The 22,788-nt window shown below is 40.8% G+C and overlaps 1 protein-coding gene and 1 pseudogene across 2 annotated transcripts in view; both read left to right on the top strand.

Moving 5' to 3' along the window:
• The window catches only part of LOC120320305, a 101,155-nt gene that overhangs the window by 21,941 nt on the left and 56,426 nt on the right, over positions 1-22,788 (top strand). For both annotated transcript variants that reach the window (XM_039369914.1, XM_039369913.1), the window contains exons 9-11: positions 492-583; positions 1,258-1,364; positions 1,873-2,237. In XM_039369914.1, coding sequence (XP_039225848.1) covers positions 492-583; positions 1,258-1,364; positions 1,873-2,237 — 564 coding nt within the window. The remainder of the gene's footprint in view (positions 1-491; positions 584-1,257; positions 1,365-1,872; positions 2,238-22,788) is intronic.
• LOC120320306 lies at positions 9,753-11,535 on the top strand (annotated as a pseudogene).

The raw sequence follows: 22,788 nt of genomic DNA, 5'->3' as shown, positions 1-22,788 counted from the left end.
CAACTGTGAACTGGCACTGGTCAGCGGTATGCCAGCAAACAAGTGAAGCCCCATCTGCAGGATGCAGGCAGCGTACAAAACCACGTCCCCTTTGATCCATGGGAAAACCTCTCTCCACGGAACCAGTCCCTGGTGCCAAAAAAGTTGGGGGCCGCTGCCCTAAGCTAACCAAGTTCCAAAGTGCACTGCAAAATTCAGAAAAGTATTAATTTCTATACTATTTGTGTTGTGGCCATTTGCAGAGCCATTTGCAAATTATGCATAACCCTCCCAGATATTCCAAATGGTTGTCTAGATATTGCAGACAAAATATAGAATCTACAGTAGAGACTTAGTGCAGGCTAGAATTCAGATAGCCTACTAGGTTTGAAACAGGTGAGATGGGAACTAAAATTCAAATCCTAAAGATCACTATCCACAGAAGGAATGTTTGTAGCATATCTATATTCATTGGATATGCACAGTTTGATTATTTTTCTTCCTTTCATTAGTGTCCAGGCCTTAGACAGTGTGTACCTTGACATGGATAACAGCACAAGACAGTTGGTGGCCAGCTGGATTGGAAGATTCCTTACTGTATTCCGTAAGTGGAGGAGTGGAAGACACAGAGCAATGAAGGGCTGATTCACATTTGAAATAAGTTATAATTCCAGATGAAAAGCACAATTTGGTCATTAACACAGCTCAGCCTATCTTAGAAATAACTTCCTATGTTTCATTAAGTGTTCTTCACACACTGATTCAGGAGACTAATATAAACAAGCCACTAGTTTCCTATTACCTGTGAAAAGGTCCACTTCCTTAATAAATCACAGGTAAATCACAGGTAAAGAAATGGCCTTAGGTTGAAAAAAATTAGCTGCTGGAATTCTTGTGGTGAATTTGCTCAGACCTGTTGCTAAAGAGAACTATGTGATATTTCTTTAAAAAAATTATTGATTCTAAGTGCCTGCCAAGGAGACTGAGTATCTGCTTTTGAGTATATGCTTAAGTTACTTAGGTGAGATGGGTGGTGTAGAAGTTTAATAAATAAAATATGCTCCATTGTGCACTTCACTTAATTTGGAGAATCTGGACCAGTGATCTCAGTCTCAGCAAATCTAAACTGTTACAATTCCCAGTAATCAGGTGGATGGTTGGGAATTATGGAAATTATGGCCCAATTACACAGAAAGTTGCTCTACTAAACCAAAAAGTACTCTACCAACATTAGGTCCCTTCCAATTTCTTTTTATATTCCTTTATATTGCCTTTCAGGGTGCCAGAAAAGATCACATAAAGAATGGATACAAAACAATTGGAAGAGCTTTCAAAATTATGCCTCCTATAATGACTTCACAAAGATCTGGAGTGGTTTTGATGGGGTAAGGTTATTTTCTCTTCACTTCATTGCCCTTTGATAAAGAATTTCAACTAGCAAAACCTTTTGCACATGCAACAGATACTATAACACTAAATAAATACTGTGAGCTTCTTTCCTAAGGTCAAGGCACTCCAGTCACATACAGAAGTACTATGGTCTGTTTTTAAAGAGGTGCTACCAAAGTGAAAGGTAATCTGAGACACACTTGCTCTTAAAAAAAATCATCAAGAATTCTGCACATGCTTGGAAATGTATGGAGATAAATACAAATTATCACGAAAAAGAATGCTTATTTGTATCTTCATATCAACCCACTGGGCCAATCCATGTTCCTTAACAGTTCTTGGCACATATTGGAGGTATTTTATCATCAAAATAATTATTTATTTATGCTCATAGGTCCCACAAGACAGCCATCTAGCTGTGTTTCTCTTTAGCTATTTCAGCTTAACCAGTGAAAGTTTCCCTGGGTGCACCATTCTCACTCTCTTCTCTTCATCTCTTTCTAGTTTGCTGCTCTCGATGTCCTTACTGCTTCCCAGCTGTCCCAACTGATTGTCACTCATGAGGTCCTTGCCAATTTCACCCTAATGGAACCTGTTGCCAAAGCCCTCAGCACCCAGGATGTCCTTTATATAGACGGCTTCCTGGATGAGTTGTCCAGATCACCCCTTGACCTCCTGCTTGACCACAAAGCTGCGTCTCTTGCCCTGGAGACCATTCTGACCAAGATCAACCACAGCTTTCCTGATCATTGCTCACCCTCCCTGAAAGACCTGTTCCAAATCAAACTTGTGCGCTTGCTGCCGTTTCTTGATACCAAGATGATGATGCTATTTCCAACTCAGATAGGCTGTGTGGACTTCCATGATATGTAAGTTTGTTCAGGTTTGAAATGAGGTGTGGGGAGTCAAAAAGTCAAGATGGTGGCTATGATGAAGCTTCATCTTATTTTTAGTGCTAATTGCATGTGTAACATAGGTACAAATGAAGTGTCACATTTGCATGGTTGTCATACCTGCCCCATTCTAATCCCCTAGGGAAGTAAAATTCGCGATTCCATTTGATTAAAGCTAAAGGTACGTTTGCTAAGAGATGCTGATTGCAGTAGAGTCAAGATATTGATTGTGGAAGTGTTTTATGAGTTTAATCACTTTAACATGTTTAAACTCTATCCATTCAGTTTCCATGCAACTAAATACTGGAGCTTTCCTTGATGTTTATGAGAGACTAAAATGTCCTTAATCTCAAAATGTTGTTCCCCCTTAATCATGAGTGGTTCGGGTGGTAGTGGCAGCATCGGGTGCAGTGGGGACAGGTTTTCTGGCTTTAGGAGGCTGGTGTGGAAAATTAGGTGAATGTGCCTAAGAGATTTTGGCAACTCTAGTTCAACTGTGATCAGGTTGGCAATCCTTTTAATGGGGAACAGGCCAGTTTTTTGGAAGGTTGTCTGGACTGTAGGTACTTTGTGGAAAGGTAAACACAGTCCCCTACTTTAAAGTTTTTCAGCTTTATTCATTTTTATATGCATATTTTTATAAGTCTCTCTTGCCTCTTCCATTGTTTTTCTAACCACTGGCCAGGTATTCTGTAACCAAGTAACCCAATCCTTCAGAGATGTAATAGGAAGGGCAGTCAGGGGCAATTCAGGCATGGGCACAAAGTCTTGTCCTACAGCCACCTTGAATTGGGTGAACCCGGTGCTGCTATGTACGGAGTTGTCATGTGTTCATCCCCCCCCCCCCATTCAATTCCAGATGATGATTGGAACTAAGTCCTTGGGACATTCCCAGAAACTCTTGCCAAAATTTTGAAGTGAATTGCACTCCATGATTGCAGATTATTCATTGCAAAGAGCCATGCAATCTATAGACATGGTGAATGAACAATTTAGCCAAGGTGTGGGCGGAAGGAACTTTTTGGCAAGGCACAAAATGCACTTGCTGACTCAATTTAACAGGGACTGTTTGAAATAGAAAGATTAGCTTAGGTAAGGTGTTCATCTTAACGGTTGCTATCCTTCCTAGCAATGATAATTGAAGACATTTCCATTTCTCCAAGTCCTCTTTTATTTGTTTTAGTAATCTCTCATAATTGTCCTCTTTTACTGTTGTATATTTTGATGTTAAATGGATACCTAAATATTTAACTTTTTTAGCTATTTAAAGATTTGTCTTTTTAGCAAGTTGGATTTTTTGTTTGTCTATTAAGTTTTTTTGTTAATACTTTACTCTTTTCCCTATTTATTTTCAGCCCCGCCACTTCTCCAAATTTCTCTATTTTCTGCAAAAGTTTAGTGGCTGTTTCCAGTGGTTCCTCCAAAATAAAAACCAAGTCATCTGCAAATGCCTGTAATTTATATTTCTAGTCTTTTATCTCCAATCCTTTGATCTTCATGTCTTGCCTAATATTCCTAGCCAACACTTCCAGTGTAAGAATAAATAACAAGGGAGACAATGGACTTCCCTGTCTTGTGCCTTTTTTGATTTCAAAGCTGTCTGTGTAATTTCCATTTAAAAGTATCCTTGCTGATTGTTTATTATAGATTACTTGAATTGCATTTATAAAGTTTTCACCAAACTCCATCTTCTTCAACTGTTAGAACATAAATTGCCAATTGAGATTGTCAAAAACTTTTTGTGCATTGAGAAATATGAGTGCCAACTGTTTCCCCGGATGGTTTTCGTAGTATTCCAAAACATTTAAAATGATCCTTAGATTATTCTTTATCTGCCTTTTAGGTAAAAAGCTATTTTGGTCCGAGTGGATAAATTCAGTCAAAAATTTCTTCATTCTTTCCGCCATTTTTGCAGTAAATATTTTGTAATCCACATTTAATAACGATATTGGTCTACAATTTTTGATTTGTGTAAGGTCAGTATCTTCTTTGGGTATGAGGGAAATATTGGCTTCTATCCATGAATTTGGTATTTTTATCTCTGAAAGAGTTTCATTACAAAGGTCTTTCAAGATCGGGCTTACTATTTCTTGTAGAGTTACGTAAAATTCTGCAGGGAGACTATCGGGTCCCGGAGTTTTATCTTTCTTTTGCCTTTTTATCACCTCTGTGATCTCCATCATTGTTATCTTCTCGTTTAACATGTATTGCATATTCTCTGATACCTTTGGGAGATTCGCTTCTTTTAAATAGTCCTGTATTACCTCATTCGAGACCACCTCAGTCTTATAAAGTGCTCATAGTAAGCTTTAGTAATGTTTTTGATTGCATCATTGAGGCAGTGTAATTGGCCCTTTGAGTCTTGTAGCTTACTTATCAGTACTTTTTCTTTTTTCACTTTGTATGCAAGCCATCTTCCCGGTTTATTGGCATTTTCAAAAAAATTCTGTTTAGATCGTTTAATCTGTTATGCCCTTGTATCTATCTCCAGTAGGTTTAATTTATGCTTTATTAGTTTCATTTGTGTCTTCAACTTTTTCTTTTGTGGATCATTTTGTAACTCAAATTCCAAGTTACTGAGTTGTTCTTTCAGCCTAAGCTGTGTCTCTATCTGTTTTTTTTCTTTATTCTTTTTGGCAACATAAGTTATAGCCAAACCTTTGAAGTAATCTTTTGCTGTATCCCATACATTTTGAATGGAGGTTTCTTCTTTCTTATTTATTCAAAAAAAAAAAAATCCATTTCTTTCGTTACTGATTGTAAAAATTCTTTTTCTTTCAATATAGATTTATTCAACGACCATCTTAATTTTTTCCTAGTTCCTTTCCAAATCATTTTAATTGGATTATGATCTGTCCAAATATTAGGTTCTATTTCAATCTCCTTTAAATCATAAGACGTCCATATCATATCATTTCTTGACCATGATTTATGACTATTTGAATAAAATGTATATTGTGCTTTGTCTGGATTCATTTCTCTCCATGTATCTTGTATACATAATTCATCTTTCATCTTTAAGAAGGGTTTAGATAGGGTATTTCCCCCTTTTTCCCTTGCTTATGGCTTTTATAATCCTGTTTTGCGTCAGCTATTGCATTAAAGTCTCCACGTATACAAAGATTTTGATAGTTTAATTCCACTAGTTTGTCATGTAATTGCTGAAAAAACTGATCTTCTCATTGGGGGCATATATTGCAACCATCAAAATTTATTTTTGATTCCATGTAATTTCCACCATTAATAATCTCCCTTCATCATCAACATATATTTGTTTTGGATTCATCTTTTCTTTTATATAAAGAGCTACCCTCTTTTCTTTTGCAATGCCAAAGAGAAATAAAGTTTAACTATTTTTGGTTGTTCTAAAAATCTAAAGTTTTGGCTTTTAATATGCGTTTCTTGAAGACAAATTATGTCCATTTTCAATTTTTGTAGTCTATAAAATATTTTACTCCTTTTTCATGGGGAGTTAAGACCATTTATATTTGTTGAAAAAATTCCAATCTCCTCCATGATTTTAGTTGTATCTAGATCTCAGTCTTCTAGGAGAACTTATCTGCCTCTGATTTTAGGGCCTTACATCTTCCTCTGATTGGATCTTTTTAGGTTCTTCCTCCTCCGTTTGTTTTGATGCTCCTGCATCTGTCATTTCCCCTTGTTTCTTAGATTCAACATTGCCTTTTTCCAGAAAAGCTCTATGATTGTTGAAAAATTCCTCTGCTTGAAGTGGGGTATCCAATCTATATCTTTTCGAATCCCCAAAGGTTAATAATCCTTCTGGGACCAACCATCTAAAAGTCACTCCTTTATTAAATAGTTTCCTTGTAAAAAACTGATATTCTCTTCGGGCTTCTCTTATTCTTTTGGGAATGTTTAAGAACTACAAGTTCTTTATCTTTATATTTCAGTGGTTGATCTCTTATTGCTCTCAAGATCTCATCTCATGTAAATCTTTTGAGAAATCTTATGTGGACCTCCGTGGGAACTCTATATCTTCTTGTGTAGCTTGAATTGACTCTAAAAACCTGATCCATTTCTTTTTCATTTGGTCCATTTCCATTCCAAGTAATTCCGCCAATAGCTCGCTCATCAACTCTAACAAGTTCTCATCTTCTCTTCTATAATATTTTGAAATCTTAAGAAGTATGATGCTCTTTCCATCTCCATAAAGGCCATGCTGTCTTCCAATTCCATGTTAGCTTGCACCAGTCTCTGATTTTCATCTTCCAAGGCTTCTAGTTTCTGATCAACCACCACTGACTAATCTTCTATTTTTTGCATTCTTTATTGAGTATCTGTCATCGCCTATTGATAGGTTTCCATTTTTTGATCCATTTTAAGAAGATCATTTTTCAAATCTTCATAATTTTTTTCCAAGTTCACATGGGGATTCCATTTTCATAGTCATGCTAATCCCAGTACCAGTCTCTCCATGCCCCGGGCCATGATAAAACTCAGAGTCTCTGTGTGTGCCTCCCATCCATTCTTATTGGTTTGGTGACAAATATTACTGGGATCCCCTCTGGTATGGACTCATCTAGCTGATAGAATGCCACTGGCACCTTGAGTGGTCTAAGTCTCATCCCTAGCTTTTCAAGCTTAAATCTTTCTTTCAATTGCATGTATGTAAACCAATGGCAAACCTGATCTTCTGATTCTAGCTCCTCCTTGGATTTGAGAGTAGGCTCACCCAAATTAAAAGATAGGTCCACCAATTCGGCTTCATCATCATCTTTTCTTAAAAAGGCTTCTTGTGTGGAAACCCAAAGTAGTACCTGCATAGAGAATCTTATTTTATATTTATTCCAAATTCTCAAAATGTCACGCGTAGTAAAATGATTATTAAAATCAACATTTACTTTAACTTTGTCATACCATAGGTAACCACTCCAACCAAACCTTAGCTCATGGCCTTCTAGGTCCAGTAACCTCTTATTCTGAAGGTTCACCCATTCTTTTAGCCAAACCAAACAACAAGCATCAAAGTACAATTTCAAATCAAGTAAACCCAAACCCCTCTTTCCTTAGCATCTTGTAATAATTTATATCTAATTCTCGTTTTATTCCCCTGCCCTATAAACTTAGAGATATCCCTCTGCCATTGTTTAAATCAGTGGTTCTCAACCTTTCTAATGCAGTTCCCCATGTTGTGGTGACCCCCAATCACTTATACATCACCGGGTGCCAGGGGCGTGGCCAAGTAAGTGTGGCTGAGTGGGCATGACCACTAAGTGGGTGTGGCCACCAAGTGGGCGTGGCAAGAAAAACAGCCCCGGCCACCATTAACGCTGTGCCACTGCTGCATGTATTTTAATGCATGTTTACCCTGCCTTTAAATGTGGGACCAAAATTTACAGAAAGTTAGTAATAATAAATAAGAACAGGCTGCTTTCATTTGAACCATAGATTATAGTGGGGACCTGGAGGGATTTTATTTCACTGAAAATGAAAGAAAGTATATGAAAGAGAGGGAATAAAAAGCAAAGCAGAAAGGAATAAGAAGAGTGAGAAATGGCATGGAGGTTATAGGTTTCGTGGATCAGAAATAAACAAAGCAATTAAATCAGTTTTAAGAGAATAAATGGCAACAAATGGAAGATTCAAACTAGTTTTAAGGGAATAAAAGGAAATAAGGCCCCACGCACGCCAGCAACTCTCCCTGTGCCTGCTGCTGCCCCACTAGCCTTACCTTGCCACCACACGTTCAGTGCAGTGGTAGGCAGGCCCAGGCGCTCGTGGGCGGCCATGGCATGCGGCAGCAAGGGCGCAGTCCGACCACCAGCTGGGCCACCAGCTGGCCCAGCCCAAGGGAGGTAAGGCACCCGCTGGGCCCCATGCACACCAGCAACCCTCCCTGAGCCCGCCAGCCTCCCACCCCAGCCCTCTTTTACTTACTTTTAATAGTTGCTCAGTAGGGAGGGGTGAAAGCTTCCAGACAGCTTGCCTTGCAGCACGATTTGCAGACTGGGGCTTTTGGCAGGCTCAGCAGGGCAGAGACAGCCTGGACAATTCCTATTGGCTTTCAAAAGCCAATAGATTCTATTGGCTTTTGAACATCAATAGAATAGAGTCTCTTGTATAGAGTCTATTCTATTCACTTTCAAAAGCCAATAGAATAAGAGGGAGTAGCACAGCTAAAGAAAAGGGGGGGGGGAAATGGCGGACAGCCTTGTTTGGCAACCCCCGTGAAATGAACATGGCCAAGGTAAGGCTAGCGGGGCAGCAGCAGGCACAGGGAGGATTGCTGGCATGCGTGGGGCCCGGTGGGTGGCTTACCTCCCTTGGGCTGGGCCAGCTGGTGGCCCAGCCAGTGGTTGCCCTGCGTCTCGCTGCAGCAAATGTAGAAGGACGCGAGATGGAGAACAGAGGAGGGGGGGAGAGGTTCGACTTCCACCGAGCCACCGCCTCCCCATCGCCCTCCACGCCAGCTGGCTCCGTCGCCAGACCTCCCAGCTGACGGGTGCAGGAGTTTGGCACTGCGGCGGCCTCCCCTTCGCCCTCCGCACCGGCCAAAGCGTTGCCTGGCATTCCAGCTTGTTCATGGGAAGGGGCCGAGGCCAGTGCACCTGGCGGGCATCCTGTGGTCCCTCTGCACACACACTCGCCACTTCCAGCTGCGGCCACTCGGGAACTGGGGCGCCCCTTGGCCTGGGAGTCAGGTGGGACCATCCCTGGCGGCGTTATTGGTAGCCTCTCCCACTTTGCAAGAGAGCACCACCGAAGAGAGCACTCAGCATGGCAGAAACTTCCACAGGAAGCCCGGCCGCAGGGGGCAAGGCAGCCGGGGCCGAGGAGGCGCTGGGCGGGAGTCACCTGTTGATCTCAGGGCCAGCCGTGGGGAGCTGGTGTAACCCTCCAACAAAGGTCTTGGTCTTAAACCTCACATTACCTAAAATCATCTGTTTATACATGCAAGTCTCACCACAATGGTGAAAAGGCAACAACAACCCGAGCCGGCATCAGTTCCTTGACCACAACGCCAAGCAGCAGCCACAACCCCAGGGGCAACACAGCAGTAATTAACATTCCCCCCTCTATAAACTTTACAGGTGAACTCCTAATTATATCCGCCCTATTCAACTGATGCCCAACAACAATCATCATGCTTGGACTATCAATACTAATTACCGCCTCCTACTCCCTACACATGTTCCTGTCAACACAAATAGGACCAACTCTGCTCTACAACCAAACAGAACCAACACACTCCTGAGAGCACCTACTAATAACCCTTCACCTTGTCCCATTAGTAATGATCTCCATAAAACCAGAGTTAGTCATCAGAGTGTGCGTAATTTAAAAAAAAATCAAGTTTTGACCTTGAAAATAGACACCCTCGCACACCGAGAGGTCCAGAAGACCTGCTAACTCTTCAATCTGGCAAATACACCAGCGCTCTCTTCTATCAAAGGAGAATAGTCGCCCCACTGGTCTTAGCGCCACAACTCTTGGTGCAAGTCTAAGTGATAGAATATGGGCCTAACTACACCAACCATCATCCTGACAATCTTCTTCTCCCTAGCTGCCTCCATAATTCAACCCCTCCCTAAACACAGCCTCAATGATACTAAATACACCTTAATACTAATGTTCATAATTAGTATGATCCCTCTCAACCCCCTATTAAACAATAACAGCGAACTAACAATAACACTATTGCCCCTAATTACAACCCAGACAGAAAACATCTATATCACCATTACACTTGACACTATCCTTAACCTTTATCCCAGTAGCACTGTTCATTACATGATCCATCGTCGAGTTCTCCATCTGGTACATATCCTCAGACCCCAATATCAACAAGTTCATTAAATACCTAATCACCTTTCTAATCACAATAATAATCATCATTACAGCTAACAACATATACCAACTCTTTATTGACTGAGAAGGTGTAGGGGTCATATCTTTCCTCCTCATCGGATGATGAAACGCACAATCAAACGCTAACACAGCAGCCCTCCAGGCTATTATCCTCATCCTCACTACCACCTGATTTATTACTTTCTCTTCAATAAATGTACAAGAACTACTAATCCAATATGAGACAATTAACCTCATCCCCACAATCGGCCTAATAGCAGCAGGCACAGGCAAATCCGCACAATTCAGCTTCCATCCATGACTACCAGCAGCGATAGAAGGCCCCACACCTGTCTCAGCTCTTCTTCTCTCTAGCACTATGGTTGTAGCCGGGGTCTTCCTACTAATCCGACTACATCCCATCCTTAACAACAGCCACACCATAAAGACAATGTGCCTACTTCTCGGAGCAACAACAACGATATTCGCTGCAGCTGCAGCAATCACACAACATGATATCAAAAAAAATCATTGCACTGTCAACTACAAGTTAGCTAGGCCTAATAATGACAATACTTGGACTAAACCAACCCGCTCTCGCCCTCCTTCACATAACCATACACTTCTTTAAAGCACTTCTCTTCCTATGCTCTGGCTCATTCATCCACAATCTAAATGACAAGCAAGATATTCGAATGATGGGGAACATACTAAAAACTACACCAATAACCGCATCATTCACCACCATCGCCAGCCTCTCTCTAATAGGAATACCCTTCCTTTCAGGCTTCTACTCAAAAGACACCATCATCGAAACCATAGCTGCCTCCTACGTTAACCTATGAGCCCTAACAACCACATTAATTGCAACTATCCTTTCCGCCGCCTACAACATACAAATTATCCTTCTAGTCCTAACAGGACCAACACACACCACCACTAACCCCCACAAAGAAGCCAAAAACACCATCATACCCCTAATACGCCTCACCATCACATCTATCCTTATTGGCAGCCTTACCAAACTATCCACCCTACAAACCCCACCTATAACAACAATATCAAAAATAATAAAACTTATAGCAATGACCATAACAATCCTAGGAGTTGTCATATCAAAAGACCTCATACAGATAACACGGCCCTTCCCCCCAAAAAACCACAGACAATCACCCTATTCTTTAACCAACTGGCATTCTTCAATATACCCCATTGAACCATAACAATAAATACACTAAAATCAAGCCAACAAATCTCAACAGAACTAATAGACCTGTGAGTCCTAGAAATTTACGGCCCTAAAGGCCTCTCAAAGACCTTCATTCAGCTAACCATCCTATCAACACAACAAAAAAACATAATCAAAAACTACATAACTACCTTTACCCTCATCCTGCTCATCTCACTAATTCTAATCCCAACCTAAAAGGACGAAGAGTGCCCAAGTGGGTCCAACCTAAAATAACCAAAACGGAAAACAAAACCAATCTCCCTCTCCTTCCTTCCTTCCTTCCTTCCTTCCTTCCTTCCTTCCTTCCTTCCTTCCTTCCTTCCTTCCTTCCTTCCTTCCTTCCCCCTTCAATCTCCTTCCTTCTCCATCTCCTTCCTTTCCCCTTCAATCTTCCTTCCTTCCTTCCATCTCCAACTCCATCCCTTCCCCTTCAATCTCCCTCTCCTTCCTTCCCTCCTTCCTTCCTTCCTTCCTTCCTTCCTTCCTTCCTTCCCCCTTCACTCCTTCCTTCTCCATCTCCTTCCTTTCCCCTTCAATCTTCCTTCCTTTCTTCCTTCCTTCCCCTTCAATCTCTCTCTCCTTCTTTCTTTCCTTCCCCCTCCAATCTCCTTCCTTCTCCATTTCCTTCCTTTCCCCTTCAATCTTCCTTCCTTCCTTCCATCTCCATCTCCATCCCTTCCCCTTCATAAACTGCTTATAAACTGCTTTGATTCTTCCATTTATTGTTTAAAGTGGTTTAATACTTCCATTTATTTCCTTTTATTCCCTTAAAACTAGTTTGAATCTTCCATTTGTTGCCATTTATTCTCTTGAAACTGATTTAATTGTTTTGTTTATTTCTGATCCACGAAACCTATAACCTCCATGCCATTTCTCACTCTTCTTATTCCTTTCTGCTTTGCTTTTTATTCCCTCTCTTTCATATACTTTCTTTCATCTTCAGTGAAATAAAATCCCTCCAGGTCCCCACTATAATCTATGGTTCAAATGAAAGCAGCCTGTTCTTATTTATTATTTACTAACTTTCTGTAAATTTTGGTCCCACATTTAAAGGCAGGGTAAACATGCATTAAAATACACGCAGCGGCGGCACAGCATTAATGGTGGCCAGGGCTGTTTTTCTTGCCACGCCCACTTGGTGTCCACGCCCACTTGGTGTCCACGCCCACTCAGCCACACCCACTTGGTCACGCTCCTGGCACCTGGTGATGTATAAGTGGTTGGGGGTCACCACAACATGGGGTACTGTATTATGGGGTCGCGGCATTAGAAAGGTTGAGAACCACTGCTTTAATCTATAGAGCTATTCATTTTTCTTTTGTAGTGCTAATGCAAAGTGAAGTTTACAGATTTTGGGTTGTTCTAACACAGTGGTTCTTAACCTTTTTAATGCTGCGATCCCCAACCGGTCATAAGTCGAGGATTACCCAACCGGTCGTAAGTCGAGGACTACCCAACCGGTCGTAAATCGAGGACTTTCCCTGCCCGGGAGCGCCGCGCATGTGTGGTGCCGCCCCCTGCACCGGCCGAGGTGTAGCTGGCAAGGGGCAGCGACAGCGCAGGGCGACCACCGGCTGGGCCATCAGCTGGCCCAATCCAAGGGAGGTAAGGCACCCGCTGGGTCCCACGCATGCCAGCAACCCTCCCTGTGCCTGCCAGCCTCCCACCTCCCACCCCGGCCCTCTTTTACTTACATTTTTAGTAGTTGCTCAGCAGGGAGGGGTAAAAACTTCCAGACAACTTGCAGCACCGTTTGCAGAATGGGACTTTTGGCGGGCTCAGCAGGGCAGAGGCAGCCTGGACAATTCCTATTGCTTTTGAAAGCCAATAGAATTAGACTCTATTCAAGAGAGTCTATTCTATTGGCTTTCAAAAGCCAATAGAATAAAAGGGAGTAGCAGAGCTAAGGAAAAGGAGAAAAAAATGGCGGACTGCATTGTTTGGAGACCCCCCATGAAATGGTCATTTGACCTCAAATGGGGTTGTGACCCACAGGTTGAGAACCGCTGTTCTAACAACTTATAATGTTGTCTCTTAATTTGTTTCTTGGAGACAAATTATATCCATTTTTAATTTTTGTATTCATGTAAAGATTTTTCTCCTTTTTGAGGGAGAATTTAGTCCATTTATATTGATTGACAAAATGCCATTCTCCTTCTCCATCTCTTTCAGTTATATTTAGGTCTTAATTTTCTGGTCAATCTCATCTGTCTCTGATCTCTTGGTCTTGCTCCTTCTTCTGTATATGTGTTTTTAATTTCTTCCTCATCTCTTGGTTTAACTGTACTTTCTACTACCATCTCTTCCTGTTTCTTTGTTTCTCTCTTTGTACCAGATTCAGAGTTACTTTCTTCCAGAAATGCTCTATGATTTTCGAAGAATTCCATTGCTTTAAGTGGCGTATCCAATCTATAACTTTTCTATCCTACTAGAGTAAAATCCCTTCTGGAATCAGCCATCTGAAATTCACTCCTTTTTCAATTAGTTTCCTAGTTAGAAATTGGTATTCTCTTCGGGATTCTCTTATTCTACTAGGAATTTGTTTGAGGACTACAATCTCTTTTTCTTTGTATTTCAAAGATTCATCTCTTACTCTTCTCAGAATCTCGTCTCTTATAGATCTTTTGAGAAATCTAACATGTACTTCCCTGGGGATTTTATTTCTTCTGGCATAGTTTGAGTTGACTCGATAGATCTGATCTAATTCTCCTTCCATTTGCTGTTTCCCAATTCCTAGTGCATCCACCAATAATTCTGTTATCAAATTTAGGAGATCCTCTTCCTTATCTTCCATTATGAAATGAGGAAAGCTAAGGCTCAAATGAACTAAGGCTTGAAACCAAAGTCAAAAATAACAAAAAAAAGCTTCTTTCAACATGTAAAAAACAAGAAAAAAGTGAAGGAAATGATTGGCTCATTAGTGGGTGAAAGTGGCAAGAAGGTGACAAGCAACAGGGAGAAAGCAGAACTATTTAACTCGTTTTTTACATCTACCTTTACACAAAGGGAAAAAACAGACCAACCTATCGAAAATAGTGCCATAAAAAACAAATAGAAATGCAAGTTAAGAGAGGCAAGAAAACGGTAAGTGAGCACCTGTCCATCCTAGATGAGTTCAAATCACCAGGACCAGATGGATTACACCCAGGGTTCTCAAGGAACTGGCAGGTGTGATCTCAGAACCATTGAACTATATTTTTCAAAGACCCTGGAGCATTGGGGAACTACCGGAGGACTGGAAAAGAGCTGATGTAGTTCCCATCTTCAAAAAAGGGAAAAAAATGGAACCAGGAAATTACAGACCTATCGGCTTGACCTCAATACCTGGGAAGATTCTGGAAAAGATAATCAAACAACGAATCAGCGAACACCTAGAGGCAAACAATGTCATTACTAAAAGCCAACATGGGTTTGTCAGAAACAGATCGTGACAGACAAATCTTGTTGCATTCTTTCACCAAGTGACAAAATTAGTGGATCAGAGGAATGCTGTGGATATAATTTACTTGGACTTCAGTAAGGCATTTGATAAAGTAGATCTCAACCTACTACTTGATAAGATAGAAAAATGTGGGTTAGACAGCATCACCACCAGATGGATCTGACCGGCCGTACTCAGTGTGTGGTCCTCAGTGGAACTGCATCTACATGGAAGGAAGTGTGTAGTGAGGTGCCCCAGGGCTCTGTTCTGGACCCAGTGCTCTTCAACATCTTCATCAACGATTTGGACGAGGGGATAGATGGGGAAATCATCAAATTTGCAGATGACACCAAGCTGGCAGGAATAGCCAACACTCCAGAAGACAAGCTTAGGATACAGGAGGATCTGGACAGACTTGAACACTGGGCGCTATCTAACAAAATGAAATTCAATGGTGAAAAAAGTAAGGTTCTACATTTAGGCAAGAAAAACCAAATGTACAGGGGGTACTTTGTTCAATAGTAGTAACTGTGAGAGGGACCTCGGAGTCCTAGTGGACAATCACTTAAATATGAGCCAGCAGTGTGCTGCAGCTGCCAAAAAAGCTAACACAGTGCTGGGCTGCATTAACAAAGGGATAGAATCAAGATCATGTGAAGTATTAATACCACTTTACAATGCCTTGGTAAGGCCACACTTGGAATACTGCATCCAGTTTTGGTCACTACGATGTAAAAAAGATGTTGAGACTCTAGAAAGAGTACAGAGAAGAGCAACAAAGATGATTAGGGGACTGGAGGCTAAAACATATAAGGAAAGGTTGCTGGAATTGGGTATGTCTAGTTTAATGAAGAGAAGGACGAGGGGGGACATGATAGCAGTATTCCAATATCTCAGGGGCTGCCACAAAGAAGAGGGAGTCAAGCTATTCTCCAAAGCACCTGAAGGCAGGACAAGAAGCAACGGATGGAAACTAATCAAGGAGAGAAGCAACCTAGAACTAAGGAGAAACTTCCTGACAGTTAGAACAATTAACCAGTGGAACAACCTGCCTCCAGAAGTGGTGAATGCTCCAACACTGGAAGTTTTTATGAAGAGACTGGACAGCCATTTGTCTGAAATGGTATATGATTTCCTGTCTGAGCAGGGGGTTGGACTAGATGACCTCCAAGGTCTCTTTTAACATTATTATTATTATTATTATTATTATTATTATTATTATTATTATTATCGATTATCGCACAGTCAGCCAGATGTTCAGACTGGATTTGGCATTTTGTCTACCTATCGAGTCCTTACCCAGGACCTGGGATAGGCAGATGTGGATGTTTGATGGTATTACAGATATCGTCGCAGGATGGAAGCAGTTCCTAATAAGGCCGCCTTTTGCAATTGACTAATAGCGAATTTGTCAATGCCAATGGTGTTCAAGTGGTGCTCCAGTTGTTTTGGGATTGCACCCAAGGAGCCTATTACTATTGGTACTACCCTTGCTTGCTTTTGCCACAGTCTTTCTATTTCTATTTGTAGGTCTTTGTATTTTGTTATCTTCTCCAGTTCTTTCTCTTCTATTCTGCTATCTCCAGGCACTGCCACGTCCACTATCCAGACTTTTTTGTCTTTCTTATCGACAATTGTTAAGTCTGGGGTGTTATGTTGCAGGTGCTTGTCTGTTTGAATTCTGAAGTCCCAGAGCAGTTTAATTTTATCATTTTCTATGACTTTCTCTATTTTATGATCCCACCAGTTTTTGCTTACAGGCAAATGATATTTTTTGCAGATCTTCCAATGCACCATTGTTGCTACTTTGTCATGCCGCTGCTTGTAATCAGTTTGTGCAATCTTCTTGCAACAGCTTACCAAGTGGTCCACTGTTTCTTCAGCTTCTTTGCATAGGCGGCACTTACTGTCTGTTGCTGTCTTCTCAATTTTGACTTTGTATGCATTTGTCCTTAAGGCTTGGTCTTGTGCAGCCAGAATTAGTCCCTCGGTCTCTTTCTTCAATTTTCCTGCTCTTAGCCATTGCCAGGTTTTATTATTATCTGCTTTCCCAGCTATTTTTTTCATGTATTGGCCATGTAGTGCTTTGTCTTCCCATGCCTCTATTCTGTTCTTCATTTGGTCTTTCTTGTAGGCCAGTTTGGTCTCTCCAGTAGTTAGTAAGCCTTCCTGATATACTAATTTCAGTGCATATTCATCATTGTTCTTCAGATATTCTTCCAAAGCCATTTTTTCTTCTTCAACCATCTGATGTACTTGTAGCATTCCACGCCCACCTATTTGCCTTGGTAGATAAAGTCTATCAATGTCACTGCGTGGATGAAGGGCGTGATTCATTGTCATTATTTTTCTGGTCTGCCTATCCATTGCTTTTAGTTCTGCCTGAGTCCAGTCCACTATTCCAGCTGTGTACCTAATGACTGGGATTGCCCAGGTGTTGATTGCCTTTATGGTATTTCCTCCATTGAGTTTGGATTTTAAGATCTTCTTCACTCTCTTGATGTATTCACCTCTAATCTTTTTCTTGACTTCAGTGTGCTTGATGTTGTCAGCTTGAAGGATACCCAAGTATTTGTAGTACTCTTCCTCATCCAGAATCTTAATGTTATTTTCGTGGGGCATCTTGATTCCTTCAGTTTTCACTACTTTTCCTTGTTTGATAGTAAGTGTGGCACATTTGTCCAAGCCAAACTCCATAACAATATCTTGGCTATATATACAGACAGTGTTGAGCAGCGATTCTATTTCAGATGATGTTTTTTCATACAGCTTCAGATCATCCATGTAAAGGAGATGGGATAGTCTGGTAGATGTTTTTGATGTTTGATAGCCATTTCCTGAGTTATTCAGTATTGTTGACAGAGGAAACATTGCAATAACAAATAGTAATGGTGACAATGAATTTCCTTGAAATATTCCTCTCTTGATATTAACCTCTCTCAGTCTCTCACCATTGATCTGCAACTGTGTCTTCCATTGTGCCATCGATCTTTGCACAAATTTTCTGATGTTTCTACTGACTCCTGTTATTTCTAGGCACTTGATTATCCAATCATGTGGCAGAGAGTCAAATGCCTTTTTGTAGTCAATCAATGCCACATTCAGGTTGGTCTTCCTTTTCTTGCAGTTTTCCAAGATCATTTTGTCTATTAGGAGTTGATCTTTTGTTCCTCTGCTATTGGGGCGGTTTCCTTTCTGCTCAGGTGGAAAGAGATTGTTTTCAACTAAATGCTGTTGCACTGCATCAGCTACTACACCAGTTAGTAATTTGAAAGTTGTTGGGAAGCAGGTAATTGGCCTGTAGTTACCTGGTGTTGCCCCTTTTGCTGGATTTTTCATTATTAGGTAGGTTTTCCCAGTTGTTAGCCACTTTTCAATTTCTCCTCCTTGTAGTATATTGTTGAACTGTTTGGCAATGAGTGGGTGTATAACAGTTAGATGTTTCAACCAAAACCCATGCAGTTCATCTTCACCTGGTGCTGACCAATTTTTGATTTTCTTTGCTCTTTTTTCTACCATTTTTGTTGTTACTACTAGTTCTTTTATTTCAACTTCTGTTTTATTTGCATCCACCTCTTTTAACCAAGCCGCATCCTTGTTGTATTTCTTTGGGTTATCCCATATCTGCTTCCAGAACTGCACTGTTTCTTCCTTGTCAGGTACTGACTGATTCTTTGCAGTTTCTCCATTGATGGATTGGTAGAAACGTTTCTGATTGGATTGACATTGGAGGTTCTGCCTATAGTTTGCAATTCGAGCTTCATATCTACTGATTTTCCTGGCTATAGCTGTTATTTGTGGCTTTATTATTTCCAGTGCTTCCTTGATCTTCCTTGTTTCTAAGTGGTATTTCTTGATTAGGTATTCTTTGGTCTTCTTGTTCTTCAGCTTCTTTTCTTTCATCTGTTCTAGTTTGCTTGCATGTGATCTTAACTTGTTGATCTTATTTTCTAGTCTAACCTTCCATTTTTCTGGTGCACTGTTTGTTTGTTTTTCTTTTTTGTTGATTTTGCATCCCAGGTATTCTGTTATAACTGCAGCTGTGCTGTACATTAGTTGGTTTGTTTCTTGCAGCGAATTGGTGCTTATACTTGATATTGCAGTATTTGCATCTTTTAATGCTTGTGCTAGCTGTTTCTTTGGAACAAGCTTCAATGCAGGCAGCCTTATTCTGTTGTTTTTGTGCTGTTCTAGATGTTCAGTTATTCTTTGTTTCAATTCTTTTATTTCTTTAGTTAGAGGGTTTTGTTCTTCCTGAGGAAGAGGTGCCTGGTTTCCAAATGAGAACAGTTGTATATCTTTGCTGGATTCCTTCACTGCCAACTCCCCCTGGTTTGCCTCTACATTCTGAATTACTTCTGGTAAGGCTTTGATTTCTTAGCCCTGGGTAAACCTTTGCAGTTCGTCCAATTCTGTTTCTGTGAATACTTTGTTTCGTGTTATAAATCGGCGTTGATCTGCTAGTCTCTGTTCTGTTATTTCTGATTCTGGATGTTGTTCTTTCCAGAACTGGTGCATTCATTTTAGATATCCTCTTCTTGTTGGGCTTGATCTGTAGTAACAGATCATTATTTCTTTGTTTTCCATTACTGTGTATCTGCGACGGGTAAACACCTTTTCTTCCAGTAGTTCTGCAGCTGCTGGCCCTGGTTGCTCAGCCAACAGTCCTGAGTCCTGTAACCCATTTTTCACCAGATATCCAGGAACTCCAATATCTAGCGCGGACCTTGTTAACCCGGACGACGTCCGAGCCGGTATGGCATTCTGCAATTTACGTCTCACCATAATTTTTATGGGAGAGACACTCTTTGTCTGACTGCTCTGATGAGACCTGTCCAGTATGGTTGAACCTCTGGCATAGCTCTCATCTTCCTCAGAGTACACAAGCCCCACAACCACGTCAAGGTAGTGCCTCACTGGGGGATGATGATGATGATGATTATTATTATTATTATATTTTGAAATCTTAAAAAGTATGAGGCTCTTTCCATCTCCATCCCAAGTAAATTTATTTGTATCAATTTCTGATTTTCATCGTTTAAGACTTCTAATTTCTGATCAACTTCGGTTGATTTATCTTTTACTTTTTGGATTCTTTGTTGATTATCTGTAATCATCTGTTTAAAACTTTCAAATTGAAAATCCATTTTTGATTCATTTTTTGATTCATTTTATCAAAATCACTTCTCATTTCCTCATGATTTCTCATTGTAACTGCCATGGGCATAGCGATTGCCTCTTGAATTGCATGTAGAGTAGCTTGATTTTCCTTTTGGAAGTTATTAGCCTTTTCCAACTCTGGATAGATTAGGGACTGTCATCTTTATCTTTTATCATACTTTATAATCCACCAAGTAAATCAAAATTTATAATCCAACAGGATCCTAAATAATAGGAGAGGTAAATGATAAAAATAGTGAGTGATAAAAAATAGCAAAAGGGAAAAAAGAAAAAAAGAAAAAAGAAAAAAAATTATATACTAAAATTTGTAATCCAAAGTGTTCTGTTCAAAGAGATTTCTTGTTATTCACTCTTTCAAAACAGCTTGAAAAAAAATTCCTGGTCAAGCTGTATTTGTAATCCAGGGAAGTCAGATGACTTCAAAAACAATTTTTATTTATAATTGTAATACATTCTGTAGAAAAGGGCAATCCAAAAAGAGTCTTTTCTTTTTCAGCCACAATCTTTAGGACTGTAAATGCCAAGGACACCAAGCTATAAACATACAGCCAAGTTTTAAAACTCCAATCAAAGCAACTCAGTAACATAAAGAAAAGAGAAAAAAAAATAAGATTGAATGTAGTTCTAAGTTTTGCCACTAGATGTAATTCCCACCATACTTAAAAAAAAAGTTTAAGAAGTTAAAACCTGATAGTTTTCAAACAAGGAATAAACAAAAAAGATTTATAAATCCAAAAGTTTTCCAAATTATCCTTCTTTTATGCCTCAGTTATCTTCATAATATTGTTATAAGTCAGTTTTAATTTCCCCAAAGTTTAAACTGCTGCTTATAGTTCAGGAGGGAGGGGTAAGGACCCCCCCCAGAGCTTGGGGATTTCTTGCTTTTGAATGCTTTTTCTCAGAACTGGTATTTTCACTTGTAGAGAGATAAGGAAAGTAGTCTCACCCAGATCAGCTGTTTTGCTTTCTGCTTTTAGAATTCGTTGTCTCCAACAATCAGCTGCTTCTGGCTGGCCACATGGGTGCGGTCAGCCTTTCTTCCTGCCGGTCCCGAGGGCTCCTTTGGATCAAGTGGGCCAGCTGCAAAATTTTACCCTTTGGCCAGTCGCCTTTATGGGGTGACTTTTGGTACTATTGGACTCCCCAGTTTGTAGAAATTGGGGAACAGAACTTCATTCCCCAGTGCCCATCTTGCAGCAACGTCACCAGAAACTTCAGGCACTTGTCATAACATCTTACAAGGCTTGAAATTCCTTCTGCAAAAAAATCTTCCGCCTGGGAATGAAGCCACCCTGTAACAGCATCATGAACCCATTAGGTGTTTTGTGCTCCTCAGAAAGGAGTTTTGGTACCCAACAAGCATAGAACTTGCAGTATCCCAAATTTTCCATCACTACCTCGTACAAAACAGTTCGAGAAATTTGGGGATTATAAAGAAAGTCCAGATATCATGAATCAATGGACTTCATGGATCTTTTTGTCAATTTCCCACACAAGTTCATTGCTGACCACAGATGGGCGCCACTTCTTGCCTCATCGTGCATATTAATTCGTCCATCTTTAAACATGTGACAACATTGACGTACGACACTTTCACTCATCACATTTGGTCTGTAAACATTACACAGTTTGTGATGAATCGCAGCTGTCAAATTTTTTTCCCCACAGAGGAATCGTATTACTGCACATACTTCACACTTGGCAGGATTTTCTATGGCAGGGTTCATTTTCAATTGATCTAACGCAGTGGTTCTCAACCTGTTTAATGCCGCGATCCCCAACTGGTCATAAGTCAAGGACTACCCAACCGATCATAAGTCGAGGACTACCCAACCGGTCGTAAGTTGAGAACTTTCCCTGCCCAGGAGCACTGCACATATGTGGTGCCACCCCCTGCGCTGGCCGAGGCGTAGCTGGCAAGTGGCAGAGATGGTGCAGGCCGACCATCGGCTGGGCCACCAGCTGGCCCAGCCCAAGGGAGGTAAGGCACCACCGGGCCCCACGCACACCAGCAACCCTCCCTGCACCCGCCGGCCTCCCACCTCCCACCCCTGACCCTCTTTTACTTACATTTTTAGTAGTTGCTCAGCAGGGAGAGGTGGAAACTTCCAGACAGCTTGCCTTCACTGCAGACAACTTGCAGCACCGTTTGCAGAATGGGACTTTTGGCGGGCTCAGCAGGGCAGAGACAGCCTGGACAATTCCTATTGGCTTTTGAAAGCCAATAGAATTAGACTCTATTCAAGAGAGTCTATTCTATTGGCTTTCAAAAACCAATAGAATAAAAGGGAGTAGCACAGCTAAGGAAGGGGGGGGAATGGCAGACTGCGTTGTTTGGCGACCCCGTGAAATGGTCGTTCGACCCCAAATGGGGTTGCGACCCACAGGTTGAGAACCACTGATCTAATGGATGAGTAAACTGCAACATTACCTTCTCCTTCCATTCCTCACTGCCTACTGAACTTCTGTGCACAGTGCCATGGGATGGGCATTGCTATCCCCGCCTATTTCTCACACATGCTCAAATGGAGGTTTATTTCTGAATTGCCCTTGTACCTGTAAAACTTTTTTTAGTTTTTCTGCCAAAATTGCAGCAAATGGTTTATAATCCTTATTTAATAATGAGATTGGTCTGTAGTTCTTTATCACTGTGGCATCCTGACCCTCCTTCGGAAGTAACACAATATTAGCTTCTTTCCATATTGGGGGTATTCCCCCCCGTAACATAACATTCATTACATTCTTTAATGGCTGAAGAAATTCATCTTCAAAATATTTATAATATTGACTTGTAAGTCTCTCTGGACCAGGGGCTTTGCCTGATTTCATTTTCCTTATAGTTTCTGATATTTCAAAGGTAGTTATTGGGTCATTCATAAATTGTC

This window comes from Crotalus tigris, unplaced genomic scaffold (genome assembly GCF_016545835.1).
Source record: "Crotalus tigris isolate CLP2741 ecotype Arizona unplaced genomic scaffold, ASM1654583v1 scf7180000021317.425702, whole genome shotgun sequence".
NCBI classification, from domain to species: Eukaryota; Metazoa; Chordata; class Lepidosauria; order Squamata; family Viperidae; genus Crotalus; species Crotalus tigris.
Note: the sequence above shows the minus strand (reverse complement) of the source record. Positions and strands in the feature narration are given on the sequence as shown.